This window comes from Carcharhinus amblyrhynchos, chromosome 20, assembly GCF_965287045.1.
Source record: "Carcharhinus amblyrhynchos chromosome 20, sCarAmb.v2.hapA, whole genome shotgun sequence".
Taxonomy (NCBI): Eukaryota; Metazoa; Chordata; class Chondrichthyes; order Carcharhiniformes; family Carcharhinidae; genus Carcharhinus; species Carcharhinus amblyrhynchos.
In genome coordinates, this window is record NC_137343.1 from 49,142,022 (window position 1) to 49,167,978 (window position 25,957).

The following is a 25,957-nucleotide window of genomic DNA, read 5'->3' on the forward strand; positions in this document are numbered from 1 at the left end:
TATACATATTACAGAGAAGGAGGTGCTGGAAGTCTTAAAGTGCATCAAGGTAGATAAATCTGTGGGACCTGATGAGGTGTATCCCAGAACATTGTGGGAAGCTAGGGAGGAAATTGCAGGTCCCCTAGCTGAGATATTTGAATCATCAATAATCACGAGTGAGGTACCTGAAGATTGAGGGTGGCAAATGTTGTGCCTTTGTTTAAAAAGGGCTGCAAGGAAAAGACTGGGAACTACAGGCCGGTGAGCCTCACATCTGTGGTGGATAAATTGTTGGAAGATATTATGAGAGACAGGATCTACAGGCATTTAGAGACACAAGGACTGATTAGGGACAGTCAGCATGTGAGTGGAAAATCATGTCTCACAAATTTAATTGAGTTTTTTGAAGGGGTAACTAAGAAGGTAGATGAAGGCAGTGCAGTTGATGTTGTCTGCATGAACTTTAGCAAGGCCTTTGACAAGATACTGCATGGTAGGTTATTGCATAAAGTTAAATCTCACAGGATTCAGGGTGAGGTATCTAAATGGATACAAAATTGGCTTCTTGACAGAAGCCAGAAGGTGGATAGAGGGTTGTTTTTCAAACTAGAAGCCTGTGACCAGCGGTGTGCCTCAGGGATCAGTGCTGGGCCCACTGTTATTTGTCATTTATATTAATGATCTGGATGAGAATGTAGGGGGCATGGTTAGTAAGTTTGCAGATGAAACCCCTAAGCTAATGCCAATTGCCCACATTTGGCCCATATCCCTCCATACCCTTCATAGCCATGTAACTATCTAAATGCTTTTTAAAACATACAATTGTACCCGCCCCTACTTTTACCTCTGGCAGCTTGTTCCAGATACTCACCACCCTCTGTGTTTGGTGGCATAGTGAACAGTGAGGGAGGTTATCTCCAATTGCAGCGGGATCTTGATTAATTGGGCCAGTGGGCTGACGAATGGCAGATGGAGTTTAATTTTGACAAATGTAAGGTAATGCATTTTGGTAGATTGAACCAGGGCAGGACTTCTTCAGTTAATGGTAGGGCGTTGGGGAGAGTTACAGAACAAAGAGATCTAGGGGTACGTGTTCATAGCTCCTTGAAAGTGGAGTCACAGGTGGATAGAGTGGTGAGGAAGGCATTCGGCATGCTTGGTTTCATCGATCAGAACATTGAATACAGGAGTTGGGATGACTTGTTGAAGTTGTACAAGACATTGGTAAGGCCACATTTGGAATACTGTGTGCAATTCTGGTCACCCTATTATAGAAAGGATATTATTAAACTAGAAAGAGTGCAGAAAAGATTTACTAGGATGCTACTGGGACTTGATGGATTGAATTATAAGGAGAGGCTGAATAGATGGGGACTTTTTTTTCTGGAGCGTAGGAGGCTGAGGGGTGATCTTATAGAGGTCTATAAAAGAATGAGGCGCATAGACAAGGTAGATAGTCAGTATTTTTTCCCAAAGGTAGGGGAGTCTAAAACTAGAGGACATAGGTTTAAGCTGAGAGGGGAGAGATACAAAAGTGTCCAGAGGTGCAGTTTTTTCACACAGAGGGTGGTGAGTGTCTAGAACAAGCTGCTAGAGGCAGGTACAATTTTATGTTTTAAAAAGCATGTAGATAGTTCATGCTTACGATGGGTATGGAGGGATATGGGCCAAATGCGAGCAATTGGCATTAGCTTAGGGGTTTTAAAAAAAAGGGCAGCATGGACAAGTTGGGCCGAAGGGCCTGTTTCCATGCTGTAAACCTCTATGACTCTAATTGATGCTTGGCTGGTTGAGCAGCTAGTTTTCCTGAGTGCTCATTTTATATATAAATATACAGTGGAATGTCTCACTCTACATTCAAATCATGGAACGCCACCATTTATTAGACTGTAGTCTTGTACCAGAAACTAGCTATGTTGTACCTTGTTGACTCCTGACATGTAATCTGGATGATGCAGCAAATTTCTGATGACATTGTCTTTTCTCATACCAATATTAACACAATGCAAGAATGATATTGCTCTGCAGATAGCAAGCTTTTCCCTTGGATTGAATCTGTATCAATAGTAAGGAGCTAATTTCCAAACTATTGCTTTGCAATGCATTCTGTTAACACAGTTATCATGCCTCAGAAGAAATGGCTGTCAATGATATCATAATGTAGTGTTTATGTTAGTGAACTAATAATCCAGAGACACTGATTTCTTTTCCACTATAGTAGTTTGCAAAGTTAAATTCAGTTTCTTTTTAGTTCTGAGAGTAAACAGTTGGTACTGGTAAAAATGACCATGAAGCTGTTGGATTATCATTAAAACCCACTGGTTCATTGATGCCCTTTAGACAAGAAAACTTCCTGTCCTTGTCCAGTCTGATCTCTGTTGTGTGAAATCTGAATATAAGCTGCCCTCCTGGACTAGCAAACCAATCAGTTGTATGAAAGTGTTACACTGAATCTAGCTTCATCACTTTGGCTGTGACACTCACAACCAAAGAACTCAAGGGTGCAGAGAAAATGCAAAAGGCCAGTCCTGACTATGCAGGAGACACCATGAAAGGTGCTTACGCTCCATATCCAGGAAAGAAAGAAGTTAAGGTGGAACCTCACGCAGTACATAAATTTTTAATAGAACAGAGAGACTAAACCCTGAATATAGCGTCAAAATAACCAGGAAAGTAGGATTAAAGGATTTTAAGTTTAAATGAGTAAAGAATTAATTTAAAACGTACATGAGGAGGAGTTTAAAATAATTTCAGGCAGATCCATTATTATGTTTAGGATGCTACTGGGTGCTATATGGGGAAAGTCAGAGTACTAGAGCTATAAGCTACAATGTCCTGTCATCCTTTCTCATGTTTTGTATTGGAATTAGGTAAACCTGCAGATTGGGATTTGGATATTAAACAGCCAGTAAGAAAGGACAGCTGAATGTGTTGATTTATTAACATACTGAGCATATTAGCCTAAATTGATCATCTTTGATAAATGTTATCTTTATTTTGTTTTGTTTTGCTGGTGATCCCATGTTTTCTGGCAATTTACAGGGTACTAATGAAATATCAATGCTTTGACAATTATTTGGTTTCTCTAATAGTTAATGGGCTATGTGGCTGAGGCACAGAGGACCCAGCAGTGATTTATTTGACTATCAGAAAAATCCGCTTTCAATGCTAAAATAACTTCTGCTGCTTCCTTATTTGTTCAACCTACATTTGCTTGGAATTGGCTTGTTTCAAGTTGGGAAGAAATCTGAAACACTTGCCCCATTTTTTAAAAAGCTGTTGAGTGGAGGTACTCTTTCTCCTGTATTGTAAACTACCTAGCACCCTTTTAATATAGGCAAAAGACATACGTAAGGAAAGAGTTTCAATTTTTTAAGTTACTCTCCTTTGGTGAGTAACGTTTTTTGAAAGGTTAACCATGTCTCTTTCATTATTACTTTTAGTAAACATCAGAAACCAAATTGCAGCCAGTTGACCACGCTTTGGATGGCAGCCTTGTTATCCTTTTCAATCTGGTGCTGGTCGTTTCAAGCTTTGTAGCAGCGTGTCACTTGCATTGGCAGGCTTTAGAATTAATGCCAAACAGCATGTGTCTTTCCTGCAAATAACACACTTTCTTTATCACCTTCAATTATTGTATTCTGCATGTGAAATTTCTTACACATATTGAAGAAAAGAAGTATTGTTACAACTTTGCCAAAAATTATTCGAAAATCTGTCCAAGTACAATGATTCCAATTTCAAGTTTCTTAAAGTGCTGATCTAAGGAAACCTTTGTCTATGTAACTGTTACCTCTCAGGAGATGAAGTATGTATTTTTTATATTCTTTCATGAGTATCACTGCCAATTTATTGCCTGTAGGTGCTGTTGATGAGGCCAGCATTGGTTACCCATCCCTAATTGCCCTTGAACCAACTGCACTATCTCAGAGGGATGCTAAGAGTCAATCTTGTTGCTGTGGGTCTGGAGTCACATATAGATCAGACCAAAGTGGCTGATTTCCTTCCCTTAGGTTCATTAATGAACCAGATAAGTTTCTAGGACAATGGATGGTGGTTTCATAGTCACCATTACAGACGCTAACTTTCAATTCCAGATTTTAGTAATTGAATTCAAATTCCACCAATTGTTGTGGTGGGAATTGTACCAATGGCCTAGGTTTCTGGATTACTAATCTAGTGATATTGCCACTACATCACCGGCTTCTCCAAGATCTACCTTAGACATAGGTACATGATTCAAATATAAGAAAATAAGAAATTGCTAATTACTCTCTCGTTATTATGGAATATCACCAGTACATTCATATTCAAACCATGGGTTAAGATGGACAAATACAAGTACAGAGTGCAAAATTAAAGTAAAATACTGTGCTTGCTGGCATCTGAAATACAAACAGAAAATGCTGGAAAAACAGAACATATCTGTCAGCACCTATGGAGAAAGAAAATAGAGTAAACTTTTTGAGTCAGTTTGACTCCTCTTCAGAGCGAAAGAGGGAGGAAAGTGCTGGATTAAATACAATGTAAGAGGGGATGGAGAGCAGACCATCAGTGATAGGTGGGAGCTAGGAGCGATTGCAACAAAGATGTGTAAGTCACAAGACAGAGGAAGTGTTAATGTCAGGAGAAGGTGCTAGCAGTTGCATAAATATAAAATGTCAGAATGTATTAATGGGAGAATAAGGGTCAGTGCTCAGTGAAAGCAAAACTTGAGAAGAAGTGACAGCCCAGAGGGGGAGGGAGTTTGGCATTGGGACAAAATATGTTTTGGATTTTTTAAAAAAAGAATCAAGATGGAAGAGGAAGATCCCAGTCTGAAGTTGTTAAACTGAACTTTGAGTCCTGAGGACTAATGTGCCTAATCGGAAGATGAGAAAGCTGTTCCTCCAGTTTGTGTTGGGCTTCACTGAAATATTGCAGCAGGCCAAAGATGGACACATGGGCATGAGAACAAGAAGCTGAATTAAAATGGCAAGCAAGAAGAACGTTACAGACTGAGTGAAGGTGTTCCGCAAAGTGGCCACAAAGTCTGCATTTAGTCTCCCCAGTGTAGAAGAGACAGCATTGGGAATAGCTAATGCAGTGGACCAAATTGAAGGAGGTGCAAGTGAAACGTTGCTTCACTTGAGAGGAAAGTTTGGACCCTTGAATGGTGAGGAGGGTGGAGGTGAAGGAGCAGGTGTCACACCTTCTGCGATTACAAGGGAAAGTGCCATGGCAAGGGAATGAGGAGTTGGGGGTGTTGGTGGAATGGACAGTGTATTGTGGAGGGCACAGTCCTTACAGAATTCTGACAGGCAGAGGGGGGAGCGGATGTGTTTTGTGGTGGCATTGTGATGGAAATGGCAGAAAATTATCCACAAAAGCTCAAGTGGATTTGTTAAAAGTAGCACACTTCCTACAACGCTTAGAATGAACTCTGTATCACCTCCTAGCATCAGTCAGAAACTGGCCAAAGCTTGTTTCAGTAGGTGGGGCTGCTGGTGGTTGACTTTGATGTAAACTGCATGATGTACACACCCAGTCCCCAAACAACATCTGGGTAACTGTTTTGCATTTACTGGTGTAAACCTTGGCCATTGGGCACCTGAAACAACACAAGTTGTCAATCACATATAGTGCTGCAAAAAAATACATGTTCCTTTCCCTATCTTCGGGAAATAATGATTGCCTCCTTCAGAAAGTAGAACACATTCTGAATGGCTTGATTTAACCCTGTTCTGTTGGTTTCAAGCAGTTTGGTTAGCTCTGCAATCATGCCAACTGTTGATCAGTCTCAGGATGACACCGAGATTAGAGGTGTAATCAGTAGGCTGAAGTAGCCCCTCCCAGATGAAGGAGTGGACCTGTAAATGTTCTGTTAAAACTTTGTGAGTTATGTAAAAAGGAAAAGATTAGCAAGGACAGACCCAAGACAGCGACATGAAAATTTGTAATAGAATTTTGTGTCTGTCTTTAAGGAGAATACGCAAGAAATTTCCCAGAAATAATAGCAGAGCAAAAGGAATGAGTCAGAATGAGGAATTGAAAGGAATTAATATTGGTTAGAAAAAAGTATTGGGGCAATTAATGTACCTGAAAATTGATAAACCTCTGGAACCAGATGATCTACATCTCAGAGTAATTATCTTACAAAGTTGTATAGCTCCTAGAATGTTTCCTGCAGATTGGAGGGTAGCAAATGTAACCTCACTGCTTAAAAAGGGGGAAATGAAAAAAGTGGGGAACTACGGAGCTGTGAGCCTGACATCAGCAGTGGGGATATATTAGAATCTATTATAAAGGGTAATGATAAGTAGACATGTAGAAAATAATCATCTGAGGAGGCGGCATCAACATGGATTTATGAAAGGGAAATCTCGTTTGACACTCTGTTGGAGTTTTTTTGAGAATGTTACTATCAGCTTAGTGAGGGGAACCAGTGGATGTGTGACATATTTTGGATTTTCAGAAGGCTTTTGATAAGGTCATACACGGGAGGTTAATGAACAAAATTAGAGAACGTGGCATAGGAATAATGTTCGGGCATGGATTAAGTATTGCTTAACAGACAAAAAAGAGAGTAGGAATAAGAGGGTCAATCTCTAGTTGATTGGCTGTGACTATTGGGTACTGTAAGATTCAGTACTCGAGCCCCAGCTGTCCACAATCTGTATCAATGATTTGGATGTGGGGTTTAAATGAAATATTTCCAAGTTTGTTGATGACACAAAACAGTGCATGTTGTGGAGATGGTGCTAAGTTGCTTCAAGGGGAACTAGACAGGCAACAGAGCAGATGGAATATGGTGTGAAAAGTGTGAAGTTATCCTCTTTAGTTGAAAACATGAAGGTACAACTATTTCTTAAATGGTGAGAAACTGGAAACTATTGATGACCAAAGGGACTTGGGTGTGCTTGTTCATAAGTCATGAAGAGTTAACATGCTTGTGCAACATATAAATAAGAAGACAAGTGATATCACAAGAGGATTTGAGTACAGCAGTAAAGATGTCTTGCTTCACTTGTATAGAGCATTGGTTAGACTGCACTTGGAATATGATGAACGTTTTTAATGCTCTTAGCTAAGGAAAGAAATACTTGACAGAGAGGAAAGGAAATGGCAGCCACAGGAATATTCCTGGGATTGTCCTATGAGGAGAGATCGAGGAGACTGGGTCTGTATTCTCTAGAGCTATGAAGTAGGCAAAGTGATCTCATTGAAATTTACAAAATTATTACACTCCACGGGGTAGATGCAAAAGATTGTTTCCCCTGGCTGGGAGTTCTGGAACCAGGGGACATAATCTTAGAGTAAGGGGCATGTCACATAGAACTGAGATTAGGGGGGATTTCTTCACTCAGAGGGTGGTGAACCATTGGAATTCTCTAGTCGAGTAGCTTTGGAGTATGTTTAGTACAAAGATTGATAGATTTCTGGATATTAATGACCTCAAGAGAAATGGGAGTAGTGCTGAAAAATGGCATTAAGGTCAATGATAAGCCATGATCTGGGTGAATGCAGGAGCAGGCTCGAGGGACTAAATGACCTCCTGCTGCTGTTGTATTTACTTATGGGTAACTATTAAAGTAAAAAGTCATCTGGCTACCTGTTATTATGTTGCCTCATTCTGTTGTTAAACAAATGAAATTGTTTACCAATCAGTCAGATATTTTATCTCTTTTTCAATTTTGCCTCTTGACTTCCTCATCTAGAGGTAATAATTCATGCTGCGTTATAGTTCCAATGGTCCAAGTGACCATTTGTCTGAACACCAGGCTGTCAAATGTATTTTGCATGGGATACCGATTCAGGGTGAGTGCAATAAACACCAAGTTTGCTGCTGTGTCCCCTCAATATCCACATTTTATATCTATTTCAAACGTTAAACTTCTTTCCATAATCCAAGGATATTACGGTTTTTAGTCTTTTATCGACACAAGTTAATTAAGAACTGCTTTCCTGGTCTTTTATGGTTTATGACCCAAACATTTGATGGATTTACTCATTGACCACCATGGAAGTGAGTTGTTCAGAAGTATTTAATTTAAAAATCAGAATCTCTGCATAACTTAGAGCTAAAAAATCTTGGTGCTGGGTACGGGAAGGTTTTTCCATGTATTGTAATCTGGAGTGTGCCAAATTTCAGTTGCAATACAGCAAAGAAGAGTTCATTCCTTCCACATTGGATTGACAATGTCTTTGAGACTTGAATGAAACAAGATTGCCACCCAGTTTGTGTTGAATTAATCTTGCTTTATGTATTTTGCTCACATCAAAAGGAAGCAGGATTGAGACTGCCCTAATGATTTTAAGATGATGCATTTTTGTATTTATTTTTATTCATTTGTGGGAAGTGGGTGTTGCTGGCTGGCCAGCATTTATTGCCCATCCCTAATTGCCCTTGAGAAGGTGGTGGTGAGCTGCCTGTTTAGCAACAATAGCTTGAATCGACATAAAGGATTTAACAATGTCTTAAGGTGCTTCACAGGAACGTAATTAGACCAAATTTAACAGCAAGTTAAAGGAGGAGATATTAAGACAGGTGACTAAAGGCTTAGTCAAAAGCTCTAAAGGAGAGAAGGGTGGAAAAGTTTAGGTGGGGAATTCCAGAGCTTAGCGCCTGGATAGATGAAAGCATGACTGCCAGTGATGATGCAAAAGAGGAAAAAAAAGAAAACAAAGTTCACAATTCCTGGGTACTTCCAATAGTTTGTGGTGGCTGATGGTGGTGTACATATAATTGGCTAAAATTTCTGAAATGTTCAACAAATACGGTGAATTTCAGACTTCCCAAATTGACAGACTTTGGATGAGAGTTATGCACCCTTCTGTTCATTTTCATGATTCTTGCTTATCCAAGCGGATTCTTCATCTCTGAGCAGTTCTGATAAATATGACTTTGTTGGTGCAGTTTGCCATTGCCCCTCACCTCCATGTCTAACTAGGAGGATAGTTTCCCTTCTCCATTAAAATTAGGAGGATAGTTTCCCTTCTCCATTAAAATAGACATTGGCTTAAGGATATAAGTATAAAAGGCCCTGCTTCATTGCATATGCTAAGTTCTCCCTCCGTTTACCCAAACAGGTGCCGGAGTGTGGTGACTTGGGATTTTCAATGTAACTACATTGCAGTGTTAGTGTAAGCCTAGTTATGACACTAATAAATAAACTTGACTTTAAAACTTAAATACACAAGACACCTGTGGTGTTCTCAAAGTTGAAGATTAAGGAGATGTGAAAGAGCAAAGCAATGGACGGATTTGAATAAAAGAAAAATCATTTTAATATTCTGGTATTAGTGAACTGAGCACCTGTAGAGGTCAATGAGCACAAGGGTGATGGGTGAACAGGACTTTCAAAGAAAAGAGACTTTCACCCTTTGCCGGGTTGAGGCTCAAATCCAAATGATCAAAACTATGTTGAAACTCAATATATCCAATCCCAAATCTTGAATAAGGTATTACAATCGATTGAAGACATGGCCTTTGAACTACTTTGGTTAATGTCCAGCTGGTTTTACTGACTTTGAAACCCAGCATTCCATTTAAACTCGAGTGTACACACTAATACATAAACAAAATGTGGAATATTTGCATGCATTCAGATGAGAGACGTGATTTGTTTTCTTTTATAGAATTGATTGACTTCAGTTATAGAGGAAGTGGTTCACATTGAAGTTCAGTTGCTGTGGTTCCATTAACTGGATGCATTGCATTGCATTCTGTTGTCATAGTGTTTCTCTTTTTTGCTCACAGGAAGTATTTGCGTGATGTGGATCGTCAAGTGCTTGCCAAGCGAGCGTTAATTTTCACAGTAAAAGTGCTTGAGGACAACTTGAAAGAATTATCTGGGGTAATTGTACCTATTATTACATTGTTAATTGTCAGGGGTATTTTAATGGACCTTTTCCCAGTAGACGATATGTCAGGCTGGCCAGTCCCACTCCCCATCCTAGTTTGTTTCCTCTCTCTCTCTCTCTTTCTCTGTCAGGTAGAAGTAATACCTCCAGAATGATTGGTTGGGAACTTGGTATAAACGTCAAAGCTGTGCTATCAGGGTGCTAACATTTGATTCTTTTTGTTTTCTTAAGTTGGGTTTTTATTTATGGTGTTTTTAAGCTTCTGAAAGCAATTCTGTGACCTATTCAAATTGATGTGGTTCTGATGGGTGGAGTGAACTCTCTCTTCACAACTGGCTGAAATCCCGTGCAGTCATAAATCAGCCTTCAATTAGGCAATTGTTCCTGGTATAATATTTAAGGTGATTAAGAAAAAATAATTCAACACAGTACCTAGAAAGAAAGTAAAGAGAGCTTTTTCCTAGCCCAAACTTGAGATTATGAATGTCTGCAATTTTTAAATAAATGGTGGATGAAGGGGAAAAGGAAAGGCATCAAGTCAAAGCATTTGGTGGTGAACTGGACCCACACAGAGCAGTTGGAGTCTGGAATGAACTTCCTGAGAAGGTGGTGGACTCAAGTTTGATTGAAGTATTCAAAGGGAATTGGATTACATCTGAAAAGAAATGTAATGTGCAAGGTTACAAGATAAGGCAGGAGAATGGGACTGGTTAGAATGCTCCTTCAGTGACCCACTGCAGACTTGAAGGGCCAAATGGCCTCCTGAACTTTCAGATTATGTGATTTTTGTGATTTATATAACAAATGTTTCCTTCCATTGTTCTGTCTTACTGCTTAGATTACTGAAGACCCGATTCCAAAATCTTCAGGTTCTCCAATGGGGGAGATGACAACAGATGTTTCAAACAAACCCACTGCTGAGGATCACAAAGGTGTTGTAGCCAAGAAGACCACCAACTCTGATGGGCCTTCAAGAAATACAGAGAATGGGGTGAAAGATATTCCAAGAGGCCAATCCCCACAGGCTATGAACATGGAGCAAGGGGACAAAAATGATGCAGTATTGGGTGACATTAGCAAAGCATGCATTGGTATAGAGGAACCAATGGAACTTGATGGCTCTGTTGAACAGGGAAAATTGGATTTTTCATTCAAACCTCCCAGTGGTTTGGATACAGAGCACAACAAAACTCTTGGTGCCATTGAGGGGAAGAGTCCTGAATGCAAACCTGCCGAACTGTCTTTGGAAGAGTTGAGCATTAGTTCAAAGCAGCAAGGATCAACAGGCACGTCACATGTCGTGGCCAGTCAAATGGTCAGAAAAACAGGCAGGAAGAGAAAACTGATAGATGACACAGAATCCGGGAAAACACTGCTGTTGGATGCATACAGGGTCTGGCAGCAAGGTCAAAAGGTTATGACTGTTGATCTTGGAAAGATTGAAAAAATCATGTCAGAGACCTACATGCTAATTAAACAGGTATAGTAATATTCTTATATTTTAAACTTGTTTCTTTAAAGTATTTAACATTATTTAAAAATGAAATTTGCAGATTGTTCCTGGTAGTGGGTCCCTGTATTAAGCTTCTTGTACAAGTACACGTGATTGTGAATTTGCTGTGAATCTTTATGAATGACAGCCTGGTTTATCACATTTTGTGCTGCCTGGCTTAACATTGTGTTGACTTTGTGTAATTTATTTGCATCATAGTGAATGAAAGGAGGAATATGGAGTCGGGGAGCTAGCCAAGTGTCCCTACTAAAGTTGACAAAAAGCTAACTGATTCCCCACCAGGTAGAAGCATAGGAAATTTTGCACTCCACAACCAGGATGGTGGCAATATGGCTAGGGTGTGTATTTATGCAGTAATTTCCCAGAAAGTAAATATACTTCATTGTGAGGTAACAGTAATTTTGTATGAAAAACTGGCCTGTGCTCAAATGTAAAGTAGTCTACAATTTCGTATTCTCCAATCGCATTGAGAGCAAACTGCCTCACCAGGGAAAATGCTGCTAATTTGTAAACTTTCCACTTCCGCCAACTGAGAGAAACGTAGAAAATTGGAGCAGGAGTAGGCCATTTGGCCCTTCGAGCCTGCTGTGCCATTCAATATGATCATGGTTGACCATCAAACTCAATAGCCTAATCCTGCCTTCCCCCATATCCTTTGATCCCCTTTACCCCAAGAACTATGACTTTCTTGAAAACCTACAATATTTTGGCCTCAATTGCTTTCTGTGGTAGTGAAATCCACAGCATCACCATTTTCTGGGTGAAGACATTTCTCCTCATCTCAGTCCTAAAAGGTTTACACTTTATCCTTTGACAATGAATCCTGGTTCTGTAACCCTCACTATCAGGAACACCCTTCCTGCATCTACCTTGTCTCACCCTGGTAGAATTTCCTAGGTTTCTATGCGATTCCCCTCAACTGCAGCGAATATAGTCTTAACTCAATCTCTCCTCATACATTGATCTCTCCATCCAGGAATCAGTCTGGTAAACCTTTGCTGCAATCCCTCTTTAGGAAGAACATCCTTCCTCAGATAAGATGCCCAAAACACACTCAATATTCCAGTATAATTGCAGCAAGGCATCCCTGCTCTTGTATTTGAATTCTTTCGCTGTGGAGACTAACGTACCTTTTGCCTTCTTTACCACCTGCTGCACCTGCGTGTTTACCTTCAGTGACTGATGCGCAAAGGCTCTCAGGTCTCATTACACATTCAGCTCTCTATAACCGTTCAGATAATCTGCCTTCCTGTTTTTGCTACCAAAGTGGATACCTCTCATTTATTCACATTATACTGCATCTGGTATGTATTTGCAAACTCCCTCAGCTTTTTCAAATCACACTGAAGCATCCCTGTGTACTCCTCAGCTCACCCTCTAACCCAAGTTTGTGTCATCTGGAAATTTGGAGGTATTACATTTAGTTCCCTCATCTAAATCATTAATATATAATATGAATAGTTGGGGTCCCAGCACTGATCCTTATAGTACCCCACTAGCCACTGCCTGCCATTCGGAAAAAGACCTGTTTATTCTTACTCTTGGTTTGCTGTCTGCCAACCAGTTTTCTGTCCATCTCAAAATACTACCCCCAATCGCAGGTGCTTTAGTTTTACACGCTAATCTCTTATGTGGAGCTTTGTCAAAGCCTTCAGAAAGTCCAAATAAACCACATCCACTGATTCCCCCTCATCAACTCTACTAGTTACATTCATGACGAATTCTAGCAGATTATCAAATGTGATTTCCCTTTTGTAAATCCATGCTGACTCTGTCTGATTTCGCTACTGTTTTCCAACTGCTGTGCTATGAAATCCTTGATAATTGACCTTAGAATTTTCCCCACTATTGACATCAGGCTGACTGGTCTATAATTCCTTCTTTTCTCTTGACCTCCTTCCTTGAACAGTGGAGTTACTACTGAAGATGACCACCAATGCATCCACTATTTCTTGGATCACTTCCTTAAGTACTCTGGGATGTAGATGATCAGGCAGTAGAGATTTACCGGCCTTCAATCTCATCAATTTCCCTAACACCATTTCTCTACTAATACTAATCTCCTTCAGTATAAACACCCTGTCAGTAAGGCCTGTGTTTCCCAACATTTCTGGTATTTTATTTCTGTCCTCCTTTGTGAAGGTGTGGGTATGCCGGCGTTGGACTGGCGTAAACACAGTAAAAAGTCTGACAACACCAGGTTTTAGTCCAACCGATTTATTTGATAATAGACTCACAAGCTTTCGAGGTTTCCCTCTTCTAAATCGGTAGCCCTGGTAATGAAACACCTAGAAATGGAAGTAATCTAAAGTTGGCCTTTAAGATTTCAAGGATGGCACAGTGGTTAGCACTGCTGCCTCACAGTGCCAGGGACCTGGGTTCAATTCTAGGCTTGGCTCACTGTCTGTGTGGAGTTTGCACGTTCTCCCCGTGTCTGTGTGGGTTTCCTTCGGATGCTCCTGTTTCCTCCCACAGTCCAAAGATGTGCAGGTTAGGTGCATTGGCCACTGTAAATTGACCCTGTGTCCCAAGGTGTGTAGGTTAGTGGGGTTTGTGGGATAAATGCACAGGATTGTGAAGGATACTGATGGGGGAGTGGGGGTGGACCTGGGAAGGAGGAGCTAGACAGATTTTTAATGGGTTGAAGCTTACGGAGAATAGGAAAATGGAGTTGAGGTCGAGATGAGATCTGTCATAATTGTATTGAATGGTGGGCAGAGTAGGCTCGGGTGCTGAAATGTCTATTCCTTGTTCTTCTTACCTTCATACTGGCCCAGCCAGCAGTACCCACATTCTCCTTCTTAATCAATAGCTTGGCCCTCCTTTGCTGAATTCAAAACTGCTCCCAATCCTCAGGTCTGTTGTTCTTTCTTAGCCAATTTGTATGTTTCTCCCTCGGATCTAATGTTATCTCTAATTCCCCTTGTCACCTATGGTTTAGCCACCTTTCTTATTTTACTTTTGTGCCAGACAGGAATAAGCAATTTTGCAATTCACCCATGTGCTTGTTGAATGTTCGCCATTGCCTGTCTATCATCATCCCTTTAAGTAACATTTCCCAATCTATCATCGCCAACATGTGCCTCATACCATCATAGTTTCCTTTGTAAAGATCCAGGCCCTCATCTCAGAATTGACTACATCCCTCTCCATCTTGATGAAGAATTGGATCATATTATGGTCACTCATCCCCAAGGGGTCTCTCTCAATGAGAGTGCCAATTATTCCTTTCTATTACACAGTGCCCAGTCTAAGATGGCCTGTTCTCTAGTTGGTCCAGAAAACCATCCCATATACAATCCAGGAATTCCTGCTCTCTGGTATTGTGACTAATTTGATTTGCTCAATCTATATGCATATTAAAGTCCCCATAATTACAGATATTCCTTTATCACATGCATCTCCAATCTCCTGTTTAATGCCATTCCAAACATCACCGCAACAGTTTGGGTGTCTATATCCAACCTTCATCAGTGTTTTTGCCCCTTAGTGTTTCTCAGCTCTACCCATTCAGATTCCATATTATCAGAGCTAATATCTTCCCTGATTATTGTGTGAATTCCCCCTCTAACCAGCAATGCAACTCTACTATCTTTTCCTTTTCAATTTGCCTTTCCTAAATACTGAATACCTCTGGATGTTGAATTCCCAACCCTGGTCACCCTACAGTCATGTCTCCATAATCCTGACTGCTTACATTAATTTACACAATTAATTCATCCACTTTGTCTTTTTAACATGACTTATCCCATTCCTACTATTTTTCACTGGTGTTGCTTGATTCTGGCCCTTGATTTCTTGCCTATCACTTTTCTTATCCCCTTAATGTTGTTTGTTCTTTCTTTGCTTCCCCCTCCTCTGACTCCTTGTATAGGTTCCTATCTGCCCTGTCATTTTAGTTTAAACCCTCCTTGTTCCAAGGCCTGTCATCTGGGGTGGGGTTTTATAGTCTCGTATCCTGCCTTTTTCCAGAAATGCTTGGGTTGGGTTTGAGATTTGTTTTTATTTTTCATGTTCCTTTTTTTAATTCATACATTCGAGGGGATGTGAGCGTTGCTGGAATTTGCTGTCCATCCGTAATTGCCCTTGAGAAAGTGGTGGTGAGACACCACCTTGAACTGCTGCAGTCCATGTGGTGTAGGCTCACCCACAATGTTGTTAAGGATGGAGTTCAAGGACCCAATGACAGTGAAGGAATGGCAATATAGTTCCAAGTGTCGGGCTTGGAATGGAACTTGCGAGTGGTGGCATTCCTATACATTTACTGCCCTTGTGCTCCTCTAGGTGATAGAGTTCATGGGTTTGGAAAGTGCTGTCTAGTGAACCTTGGTGAATTGCTGCAGTGCACCTTGTAGATGGTACACACTGCTACCACTGCACATTGATAATCAAGGGAGTGAATGTTGGAGGTGGTGGATAGGGTGTCAGTCAAGCCCTCTGCTTTGTCCTGGATGGTGTTGAGCTTCTTGAGTGCTGCTGGAGCTGCAGTCATCCAGGCAAGCGGAGGGTATTTCCTCACACTCCTGACTTCTGCTTTGGAGATGTTGGACAGACTTTAGGGAGTCAAAAAGTGAGTTACACTTCACAGAATTCTGACCTGTTCTTGTAGCCACAATATCTATGTAGCTGGTCCAGTTCAGTTTTTGATCAGTGGTAACTTTAAGGATGTTGATAGTGGGGATATTTGGGGAGATTTAGCAGTAGTAATGCCATTGAATATCAAGGTGGGGGTGGGGTAATGATCAGATTCCCCCTTGTTGGTGATGATCATTGCCTGGCATTTGTGTCACATGACTGGTCGAAACCTGACCTAAACCCAGCTGTTTTGGGTGGGTTAATTTTCCCCATAGCTTTTCATAAGTAGTTACTGTGAATATGTAGAATGCAGCGTTTGGGATCAGCTCAGGGAGCCTCAACTTTAACCCTTCTTAACGAGTTGTGATGAAATAGTGAGTGGTGCATCTAAGTTTGCAGATTAAGTTCAGAGGGAAGGTAAGTGGTGTACGTGGGTGCAGGAAATTCCAAAGAAAACTTGACCTATCAAGAAATGAGTAAAACTATTGCAATTGGAGTTTAGTGTGGACAAGTATGAGAGCATTGTGTCTGGACCTAAGAAAGATCAACTGAAGTATTCCCTAAAATGGTAATAAACTAGGAACCTGGGGAGCTTAGATGCTCAGGTGCACAAATTATTAAATGCCAGTAAATGATTACAAAAGGCAATCAAAAGGGTGAATGAAGTATTGTTCTTCATCTCATGGGGATTGGAATACAAAGGAGACAGTGTTGTTCTTCAGTTGTACAGAGTCTTGACCAGATCTCATCAGGAGCAGTGTGTTCTGTTCAGGACACCACACCTCAACATTATATTGATCTGGGAATACAGCACAGATTCACCAGAATGTTAGCTAGGGGAACCATGGTAAAATTCTTCACTGGTTGGAATCATTGTTAGCACTGAGGGAAGATGGTTGTGGTTGTTGGCGATCAATCAGCTTAGCCCCGGGACATCACTGGAGGTGTTCTTGAGCCCGACTATCTTCAGCTGTTGCATCAGTGACCTTCCCTCCATTAGCAGGTCAGAAGTGGAGTTGGATGCGTTGTACAAAAAAGTTAGTTAAGTTAAAGTTTGTTAGTCACAAGTAAGGCTTACATTAACACTGCAGTGAAGTTGCTGTAAAATTCCCCTGGTTGCCACACTCTGGCGTTTGTTCATGTACGCTGAGGGAGAATTTAGCATGGCCAATGCACCTAACCAGCATGTCTTTCAAACTGTGGGAGGAAACCGGAGCACCCAGAGAAAACCCATGCAGACACAGGTAGAACGTACAAACTCCGCTCAGATGTGACCCAAGCTGGGAATCGAACCCAGGTCCCAGGCGCTGAGGCAGCAGTGCTGACTACTGTGTCACCATGCTGCCCCATATTGCATATGTGATGCATATTACCCGAACTAGTTTATTTAACAAAAAGTTCCAAATCTGCAATGCCATTCCGAACACAAGTAAATGAACCCCCTCAAGGGATTCTTGACCCGCCTTTCAAATTAGTATGAAGTGTAACTAGAAGCTTTAGGAATTCTGTACTTAGCTTCAATTGGAATGCCAACCAGGGTTCAAAGTACACAGGGCAGCTGACGAATTTACCTGTAGTCTCACAAGTAGCCTCTGAAAAATCAAAGGTGGGGGTGGAAAATTCAAAATATCTAAAGAAAGGTTCTGTGTGTATTTTGATTGGATGAGTGACCAAGGTGGGAGAGACAGAATCTGGGAGGAACTGCTCTTCCGATCACAGAATCTGTCTCTTCCATGTCCTGTGCTCCAGCTTCCTCAATCTCACGTTCCCTCTCTCCAGCTCATGATATCCTCCAGCAACTGAATCTATGATTGGAGGAGTATCAAGTATGGAAAAAAGGGAATTTGTCATTAGAGGAACAGGAGCAATGTTTGGTCAGTCCCGTTGCCGCTATGCAGAAGTCTTCTGTTTGCGCCATTACCAACTGTGTCGAAGGGAGGCTGAGGACAAGAAGCCAAAAATGAATAGAGGTGGGTGGCAATGGCTGGAAACCCATAGCGAGGCTTGGGTGCATAGCCCAGCGAGCCAGTACTCAGCCTCACGTTTGTACCTGGCTGCTGTCTGAGTAAACGAGACTGGGATTCTTGGCTGACCTTTCACCTTTTTGTGGTGACAGAGTTTGCAAAATGTCTTTTTGAATGGAGGTGAGAAATGGAGAAAAGTTGTAAAAACCCTGGTTGAGGGGAGGGTTGGGAGGCCGGGTCTGGTGCCACCATCTAGTTGCTGCAGCATTTATTTGCATGCATTCTTTTTGTTGCACAGTTCGACCTTTGGGAATCAATATCCTGACATGTTCTTCCTCACTCACTTTAAACAGAAGAATTGAGGAAAAAGAAACTCAATATGCTGAACAAAACCAAGGAATGTGAGAGAGTGCTAACTGCTTTTAAAAGGAGCTACAGATGTGAGACTCAGTTTGAATAAGTTACCTTCTGTCAAGTAGTTAGATTTTAATTAATTTGCAATTTGGATCCATTCAGCTTCACGTGTGGCTATTTTGATCATTTATTTCCTGTTTCTGTTTGGGATAATCAGGGAATTTCCTGTTGGTGACCTGTTTGTAAATTATTCCAGTGAGGCCAGCAGTAACTGGATGTTGAAAATCTGAAATAAATACAGAAAATGCTGGAAGTACTCAGCAGGTCTGGCTTCTATGGAGAGAGAAACAGAGTTGACATTGTGGGTCTGTGACCTTTCTTCAGAAAGGTTTTTGATGCAAGATCATCAACTTGAAATGTTAACACTGTTTCTTTTTCTACAGTTGCAGCCAAACTTACCGACTTTTCCCAGCATTTACTGTCTTCATTTCATGTTCCCAACTGGGATTTTAGTTCTTCACAAGTTAATGCACTCAGTTTAAGGCCTTTTCGTGGCTACATGCTGAACACAACAGTCAGATTCCAATTAATGATTTTAGAAAGTTGCCATATGGAGTACTCCTCACACGTTTATTAAACATTATAACCTAGATCGAGCAGCAACACACGATCATCTATTTACCAGATCCATCCTGTCAGTTTGTATTCTCAGCACTACTCCTGAATTGTCACTTATTTGCTGTAATGAAGAAAGTGAGATTATCATCTGGCAGGGTCTTCTCATTCTTTGAATTATATACTCATCCCCAACCATCAAAATCACACACACACATGCACCCGCACATACACATGCATGTACACATGCACACATACAAATACACACATCAATCCTAACAGGCCAATTGTAGTCTCATGTGCATCTCCAATTTTAATCCTTCCGCAATGCCTTTACTGTCTGAGCCTCAAGCTCTTTGATTCTTTCCTTGCACCTTTCTACCTTTCTCTCCTCCTCTTAGACGGTCATTAAAACCCACCCCTTTGCCATGCTTTTGATGATCTGTCTAAATATCACTGTATGTGGCTGTGTGTGAAATTTTGTTTGGCAAGGCTTCTGTGAAGAACTTGGGACATTTTACTACATTAACGGTGTTATATCATTTTTCAAGTGTAGGTTTTTTGTTACTCAGTTTTAACTTGGCTCCAAATCAAATCAAATGTGCTCAAATCTCTGAGGCTTTAGGACACTGGTAGGAACCTATATGTCATACAGCCATCTGTAACATCATGACCACATTCTTTGTGTGTATTGAGTATGTGGTTTGTCCATGAAACACAGTCAAGCTATGGCAGATTCTTGTGGTGTGCTGGAGAAATGAAGAAAATACCAATAAGTTCCAATGAGACAGGGAAGTTTTGGTAGGTTACAGGAACCATGGTGCACGAAAGTTGTAATGAATCCAGTCGAAAAGAAAAGCATACAAAAGGTTCAGGGAACTAGGTAATGTTAGGGACCTAGAGGAGTATATGGCTTGCAGGAAGGAACTTAAGAAAGAAATTAGGAGAGCCAGAAGGAGTCATGAGAAGGCCTTGGCAGGTAAGATTAAGGAAAACCCTAAGGCTTTCTACAAATATGTGAAGAGTAAAAGGATGAGATGCGAAGGAATAGGTCCTATAAAATGTGACAGTGGGAAAGTTTGTATAGAACCGGTGGAAATAGCAGAGGTGCTCAATGAGTACTTCAGTATTCACAGTGGAAAAAGATCTGGGTGGTTGTAGTGCAGGCTTGCGGTGGACTGAAAAGCTTGAGTATGTGGACATTAAGGAAAAGGATGTGTTGGAGCTTTTGAATAGCATCAAGATAGATAAGTCACCGGGGCTGGATGGGATGTACCCTAGGTTACTGTGGGAGGCGAGAGAAAGGATTGCAGAGCCTCTGGCAATGATCTTTGCGTCATCGATGGAGATGGGAGAGGTTCCGGAGGATTGCGGATGTGGTTCCTATATTGAAGAAAGGGAATAGAGATAGCCCAGGAAATTACTGACTGGTGAGTCTAACCTCAGTGCTTGGTAAGTTGATGGAGAAGATCCTGAGAGACAGAATTTATGAACATTTAGAGAAATATAGTATGAACAAAAGTAGTCAGCACAGCTTTGTCATAGGCAGATAGTGCCTTACGAACTTGGTTGAGTTTTTTGAAAATGTGACTAAATACATTGACGAAGAGAGAGCGGTAGATGTGGTTTATATGGACTTCAGCAAGGCATTCGATAAGGTCCCCCATGCAAGACTTATTGAGAAAGTGAGTGGGCATGGGATCCAAGGGGACAGTGCCTTGTGGATCCGGAACTGGCTTGCCCGCAGAAGGCAGAGAGTGGTTGTGGATGGGTCTTTTTCTGTATGGAGGTCGGTCACCAGTGGAGTGCCCCAGGGATCTGTTCTGGGACCCTTGCTGTTTGTGATTTTTATAAATTGCCTGGATGAGGAAGTGGAGGGATGGGTTGGTAAGTTTGCCAATGACACAAAGGTTGGAGGTGTTGTGGATAGTTTGGAGGGATGTCAGAAGCTGCAGCGTGACATAGATAGGATGCAAGACTGGGCGGAGAAGTGGCAGATGGACTTCAACACGGGTAAATGTGTAGTGGTCCATTTTGGCTGGTCAAATGGGATGAAGGAATATAATATCATGGGTAAGACTCTTAGCAGTGTGGAAGATCAGAAGGATCTATGAGGTCCGGGTCCACAGAACTCTCAAATCGGCCTCACAGGTAGAGGATGTGGTTGAGAAGGCGTATGGTGTACTGGCCTTCGTCAATCGAGGGATTGAGTTTAGGAGTCAGAAGATAATGCTGCAGCTTTATAAGACCCTAGTCAGACCCCACTTGGAGTACTGTGCTTAGTTCTGGTCGCCTCATTACAGGAGGGATGTGGAAGTCATTGAAAGAGTGCAGAGGAGATTTACAAGGATGTTGCCTGGATTGGGGAGCATGCCTTATAAGGAAAGGTTGAGGGAGCTCGGCCTTTTCTCCTTGGAGAGACGAAGGATGAGGGGTGACCTGACAGAGTGTATAGATGTTGAGAGGTATTGATCAGGATTCTCAGAGGCTTTTCCCCAGGGCTGAAATGGCTGCCACAGGAGGGCACAGGTTTAAGGTGCTGGAGAATAGGTACAGAGGAGATGTCAGGGGTAAGTTTTTCACTCAGAGGGGGTGGGTGAGTGGAATCGGCTGCCGGTGGTGGTGGTGGAGGCAAATTCAATAGGGTCTTTTAAGAGACTTCTGGATGAGCACATGGGACTTAATAGGACTGAGGGTTATAGGTAAGCCTAGTAGGTAGAGATATGATTGGCGCAACTTGTGGGCCGAAGGGCCTGTTTGTGCTATAGTTTTTTTTTGTGTTCTATGGTCATCTGTTTATTTCAATGGTGATTCAATCAGTACCTTGCATTAATAATGACATTAGGGCTTCAGACAAACAGTAGAAAGTTTTCTTGTTCTTTCAATGATAGTAATGTATCCCATCATCTTAGAACTTCCTAGCTGTAAAACCTGGTCCAGTCTTATAACATTTGGATCAGCTTTTACATTGTCCCTGTACATTCAGTGCTAGTTCTGCCTTCAAGATGTACTGAAAAGGCTTGGATTATCTCAGCACAGTAGTGACCCCTATTTGATCACCCCTACTCCATCGTATAAATGCCCTTTCACTTTACTGTCCACCTCTGGTAACATTTACCTGTTCCTCACTTGGGTTGATTTGCATTTTTCTGTTCATGTCTTTGTTTATTTATCTCTCATTGCTGAGAAACAATTTAAGGCACAAATGAAGAGCAGTCCAATGAAATTCAATTTTGATACTTTAGCAGCATCCAATCACAGAGCTGGACGCTCTGTCTGATGTAAGGCATCTCGATAACAATGTTTCACAAACTACAGATCTGTTGGGTTGATTTTTGATCATTATCTTCTAAACTTGTAAATCTGGCAGTATTATATCTTATACACAAAAAACTGCTCCCACCTGCTGAGGAATAATCCGCATTTGGTTTGAGGGATGGAACACAATGTTCCATATACTTTATGCCTGTTCAGCTATTATTACTTTGGCTCTCTTCTATGGTTTGCTTTTATTTCTTGAAGGCTTTAAGATGAGGCAGGGACATTAACCAGGAGCACAAAAATGGGTTAAAAACAGATGAGTTTCCTCAATGTTTGTGTTTCCTGGGCAGTGAATAATTGGATGATAAAAAAGGTTTTCCTGCTATTTTGATCATGCATCTACCTTGAAAGTGCCAATTGGCATTTCTATAAGGTGGTTTGGAGATTCTACGGAGGGCACCTGTCCATTGGTGCCCCATCTCTCTCTTCTTTTCTCTCCCCTCCTCCTCCACCACTGCATCCCCCATCATCCTCTCTTTTTCTGTCTGTATTTTCTCTGTTTCTCTCTGATGGAAGTAGAGCTCTACCTCACTTCATACAATCAAAATTCACAACTTTTCCAAATGCACTTTTGGCTATTGTATTGCATTAGAGAATCTCTAAAGTGCAGAAGGAGGCCATTCAGCCCATCAAATGTGCACCTAACTCTCTGATGCCATTTTACCCAGCCCCCCCCCCCCAAACTCTCCATCCTTGTAACCCCACTAATCTCCCTAACTGACACATTTTGGGATACTAAGAGACAATTTAGCATAGCCAATCCACCTAACCTGCACATCTTTGTAGTGTGGGAGGAAAGCGGAGCACCTGGAGGAAACCTATGTGGACACAGGGAGACTTCACACAGACAGTGACCCAAGGCTGGAATTGAACCTGGGTCTCTGGTGCTGTGATTTAAATTGTATAAAAGTAAATTAAATTTAAATTGTACATCTATAATAGACTTCAGTCTGTAGTGTCTCTTGAGGGTGTTCCTTATACCTGTAGTGTGAGGACTGCGCCAGTACTTTGAACTCAAATTAATCAAATACTCAACTTTTGAAGGATGATAGCTATTTAATCTGTTAACTCCAAGACATCACAAATGTTTTGTTCATAGACAACAATGAATGAATGCAGTTTTCAGACTAGAGAAATAGTTATTATCTGTAATGGCTGATACAGCAGGGTAAGTATTGAAAGCAAATTAATACCTGTCATGTGATATGACTCCTTTCATCTTCTGTGTTGTACTTTGCCTTGAGACTCAGATGAATGATATAAATGGGTGCCAGTTTTTCTCTTTCTACCAGTTATCTCTCCTTCAATATTGTGTTTCCATATTGAATGGAATTGTGTGGAGCAGAAGCAAGTCATAATTATAATTTTTAAAGGCTCCCTATTTTCAGGCTGTTTAAAGCAGATTGCAAGTTAAGTATTTGTGAGCTGGATGTTCTATTATATTCCTTTCTCCTTTAATTATAAATCATGTCAATGAACTTGAACATAGTTAAATAGTGACAGTGAAATGTTTTCAGCCTTTCGGAGATCCCAGAATATGGTCGGCAGCCTGTGCCATCTCGCGTGTAAAAGAATATTTTTTAATTTTTCTTGGGATAAGTGTGTTGCTGGCTAGGACACCATTTGTTGTCCCTTCCCAAGTGCCCTTCAGAAGGTGGTGGTGAGCCACTGCTGTCCATGTGGTATAGATACACCCGCAGTGTCGTTAGGAATAATTGTTAATATTCTGGGTAACTTCTGCTAGAGGAGTTAGTTAACAGCATATGCAACTTGTATATATTTCTGACTGCAGAAGCCACATGTCTGCCTAAGGGAATTAAAAAGCATAATCCCTTGTTTTGCTGTTCTCTGTAATTGGTTTATTCATCTTCCCCTTCTTTGTATTTCTCTTCTCGGGAGCAGAACCACGGAATGGAGTAAATGCAGAAAGGCTGGAGGGTAGCAAAGGTTAGAATTGCTGACTTATGCGTGACTTTTGATCTGATGGGAATTTATGGTCCTGAGGATGTCAAGTGCAGGTGGCCTGGGTCCTGAATTCTGTGGGTATGAGGCTGCAGTAAATGTGTAATTATGTCTATAAATCAGGGAGAGTCAGTGCAGGATGTAGATGTTGCTGTGGGAAAGGGAAATGTGAGAACAGGTCATGATTTGCAGATTTTACTAAATATTAAAGCATTCAATATATACCAGTGCTTATTTTGAGATGGGTACAGTGGGATGGGTGATGCAGTATCATGGTATGCCACAGACTGTTTTGATACATGATGTTTTTGTGACTCAATACCACATAATATATTGGAATCTGATTAGTGCCTGATGACACAATTCTAATTGGTTGCTGATGCTAAAATCTGATTGAAGGAACAGATGTGTGGAATCTGATTTTTTTGATTGAGTCTAACCTCTCACTGGTTGATCTTTGTTTCTGTGTTTTGATTAGGAAATTTAATTGGTTGAAGAGGTTTTTATTTTCTATTTCTCTTTGGGGAAGTATCTCTGCACACTAAAATATGGGCATATAATCGCACAAGCAAAAAGATGTGATATAATTACAAATACTGTATTATCACAGAAACATCACACTATAAAAGTATGATTTGGCTAGTGCTACAATAACCAATATAATCTTGTTTCTCCACACTAAATATCATCAGCTGTTCCTTAGTCCAGTTCCTTTGATTGATACAGATCTCTGTCAATCATTCTTGAACTTGTAAACTAGCCACGTGGTTTGGTGTTAAGTGCAAATGTTATATCCTAAAATACTTATTCACCTAGAAGCATTTTCATTACTAATGCCCACCTTACACTTTGATAAAACAGTGTACTTGAGCTGAACACATCAAATCTGATTGCTATATGATTCAAGTTTGTAATAAACAAGGTGACATGATTCAGTGACTCATCTCCCCACAACAGTAATGATTACTCTTGGTAAGTGAGGAACACTCTTATTGAAAACTGATTCTACTGTGAAAAATAAATAAGTACTGGTCCTGGATGCAAGGTGTTTTTCCACACTTAAGTTGAAGCTAGAACTATCAGATTTGTAAACTTGTATTGTTGAGCTCTGGACAATAATGCTGGAGAAATCAGCAGAGTGAGCAAGTGGTCCTTTACTTTTCACTGTCTTGGAACGAACAGGTTGTTTTGTAGTCATTGTGTTTCTTTCTATATTGGTGCAAGGATGCTGCTGTAATTGTAAATGGATGACCAAGTGTGGCAATTTATCAGACGTTAGTGAAGCTGTATGGCCCATTCAGCAAGAGTCGGCAAAGCTGGCATCTTAGCTCTTGGGTTCAGACGTTCCAAATTTGTTAATGAATTGCTGTGTTTTGTTTTGATCTCTTGGCAACACAAGTTACTGTAACTACAGCAAACTTTAGCTGCTCTTTTTATTGCTAATGACCAAGCTGGCAGTTGTGACTTTTGGTTTCAGCAAATGTAGAGTTTGGGTTCAGAGAAATAAAATATAAAGTAAAGCATATGTGTGTGAGTAAATGTGTGGAGAGAACATAGATATCATAGGTCTAGACTTGTGAAATTTTTGTTCTTTGAGTGAAGCACAAAAAGACTTTGCTGTTGTGCCAAATACCTGCACAAAATATTTATGATAATCACTGGAGCCAGGTACAAGTGTGTCTCAGTGATTAACTGAACTAACCTTTATTTAATCAATCCCCCAATTTGAGTTAGTTGTATTATTCTGCCTTTTCCTTTTGAAAGGGAAACAGTAAATGATGTCTTAAACATCATCCACTTTGGCATTTTTGGCAAACCTCACCCGAAA

The 25,957-nt window shown here is 40.9% G+C and overlaps 1 protein-coding gene across 2 annotated transcripts in view; it reads left to right on the forward strand.

Moving 5' to 3' along the window:
- Positions 1-25,957, forward strand: part of cabin1 (calcineurin binding protein 1) — a 464,629-nt gene that overhangs the window by 303,542 nt on the left and 135,130 nt on the right. For both annotated transcript variants that reach the window (XM_080208567.1, XM_080208568.1), the window contains exons 30-31: positions 9,722-9,818; positions 10,664-11,305. In XM_080208567.1, the coding sequence (XP_080064693.1) occupies positions 9,722-9,818; positions 10,664-11,305 (739 nt within the window). The remainder of the gene's footprint in view (positions 1-9,721; positions 9,819-10,663; positions 11,306-25,957) is intronic.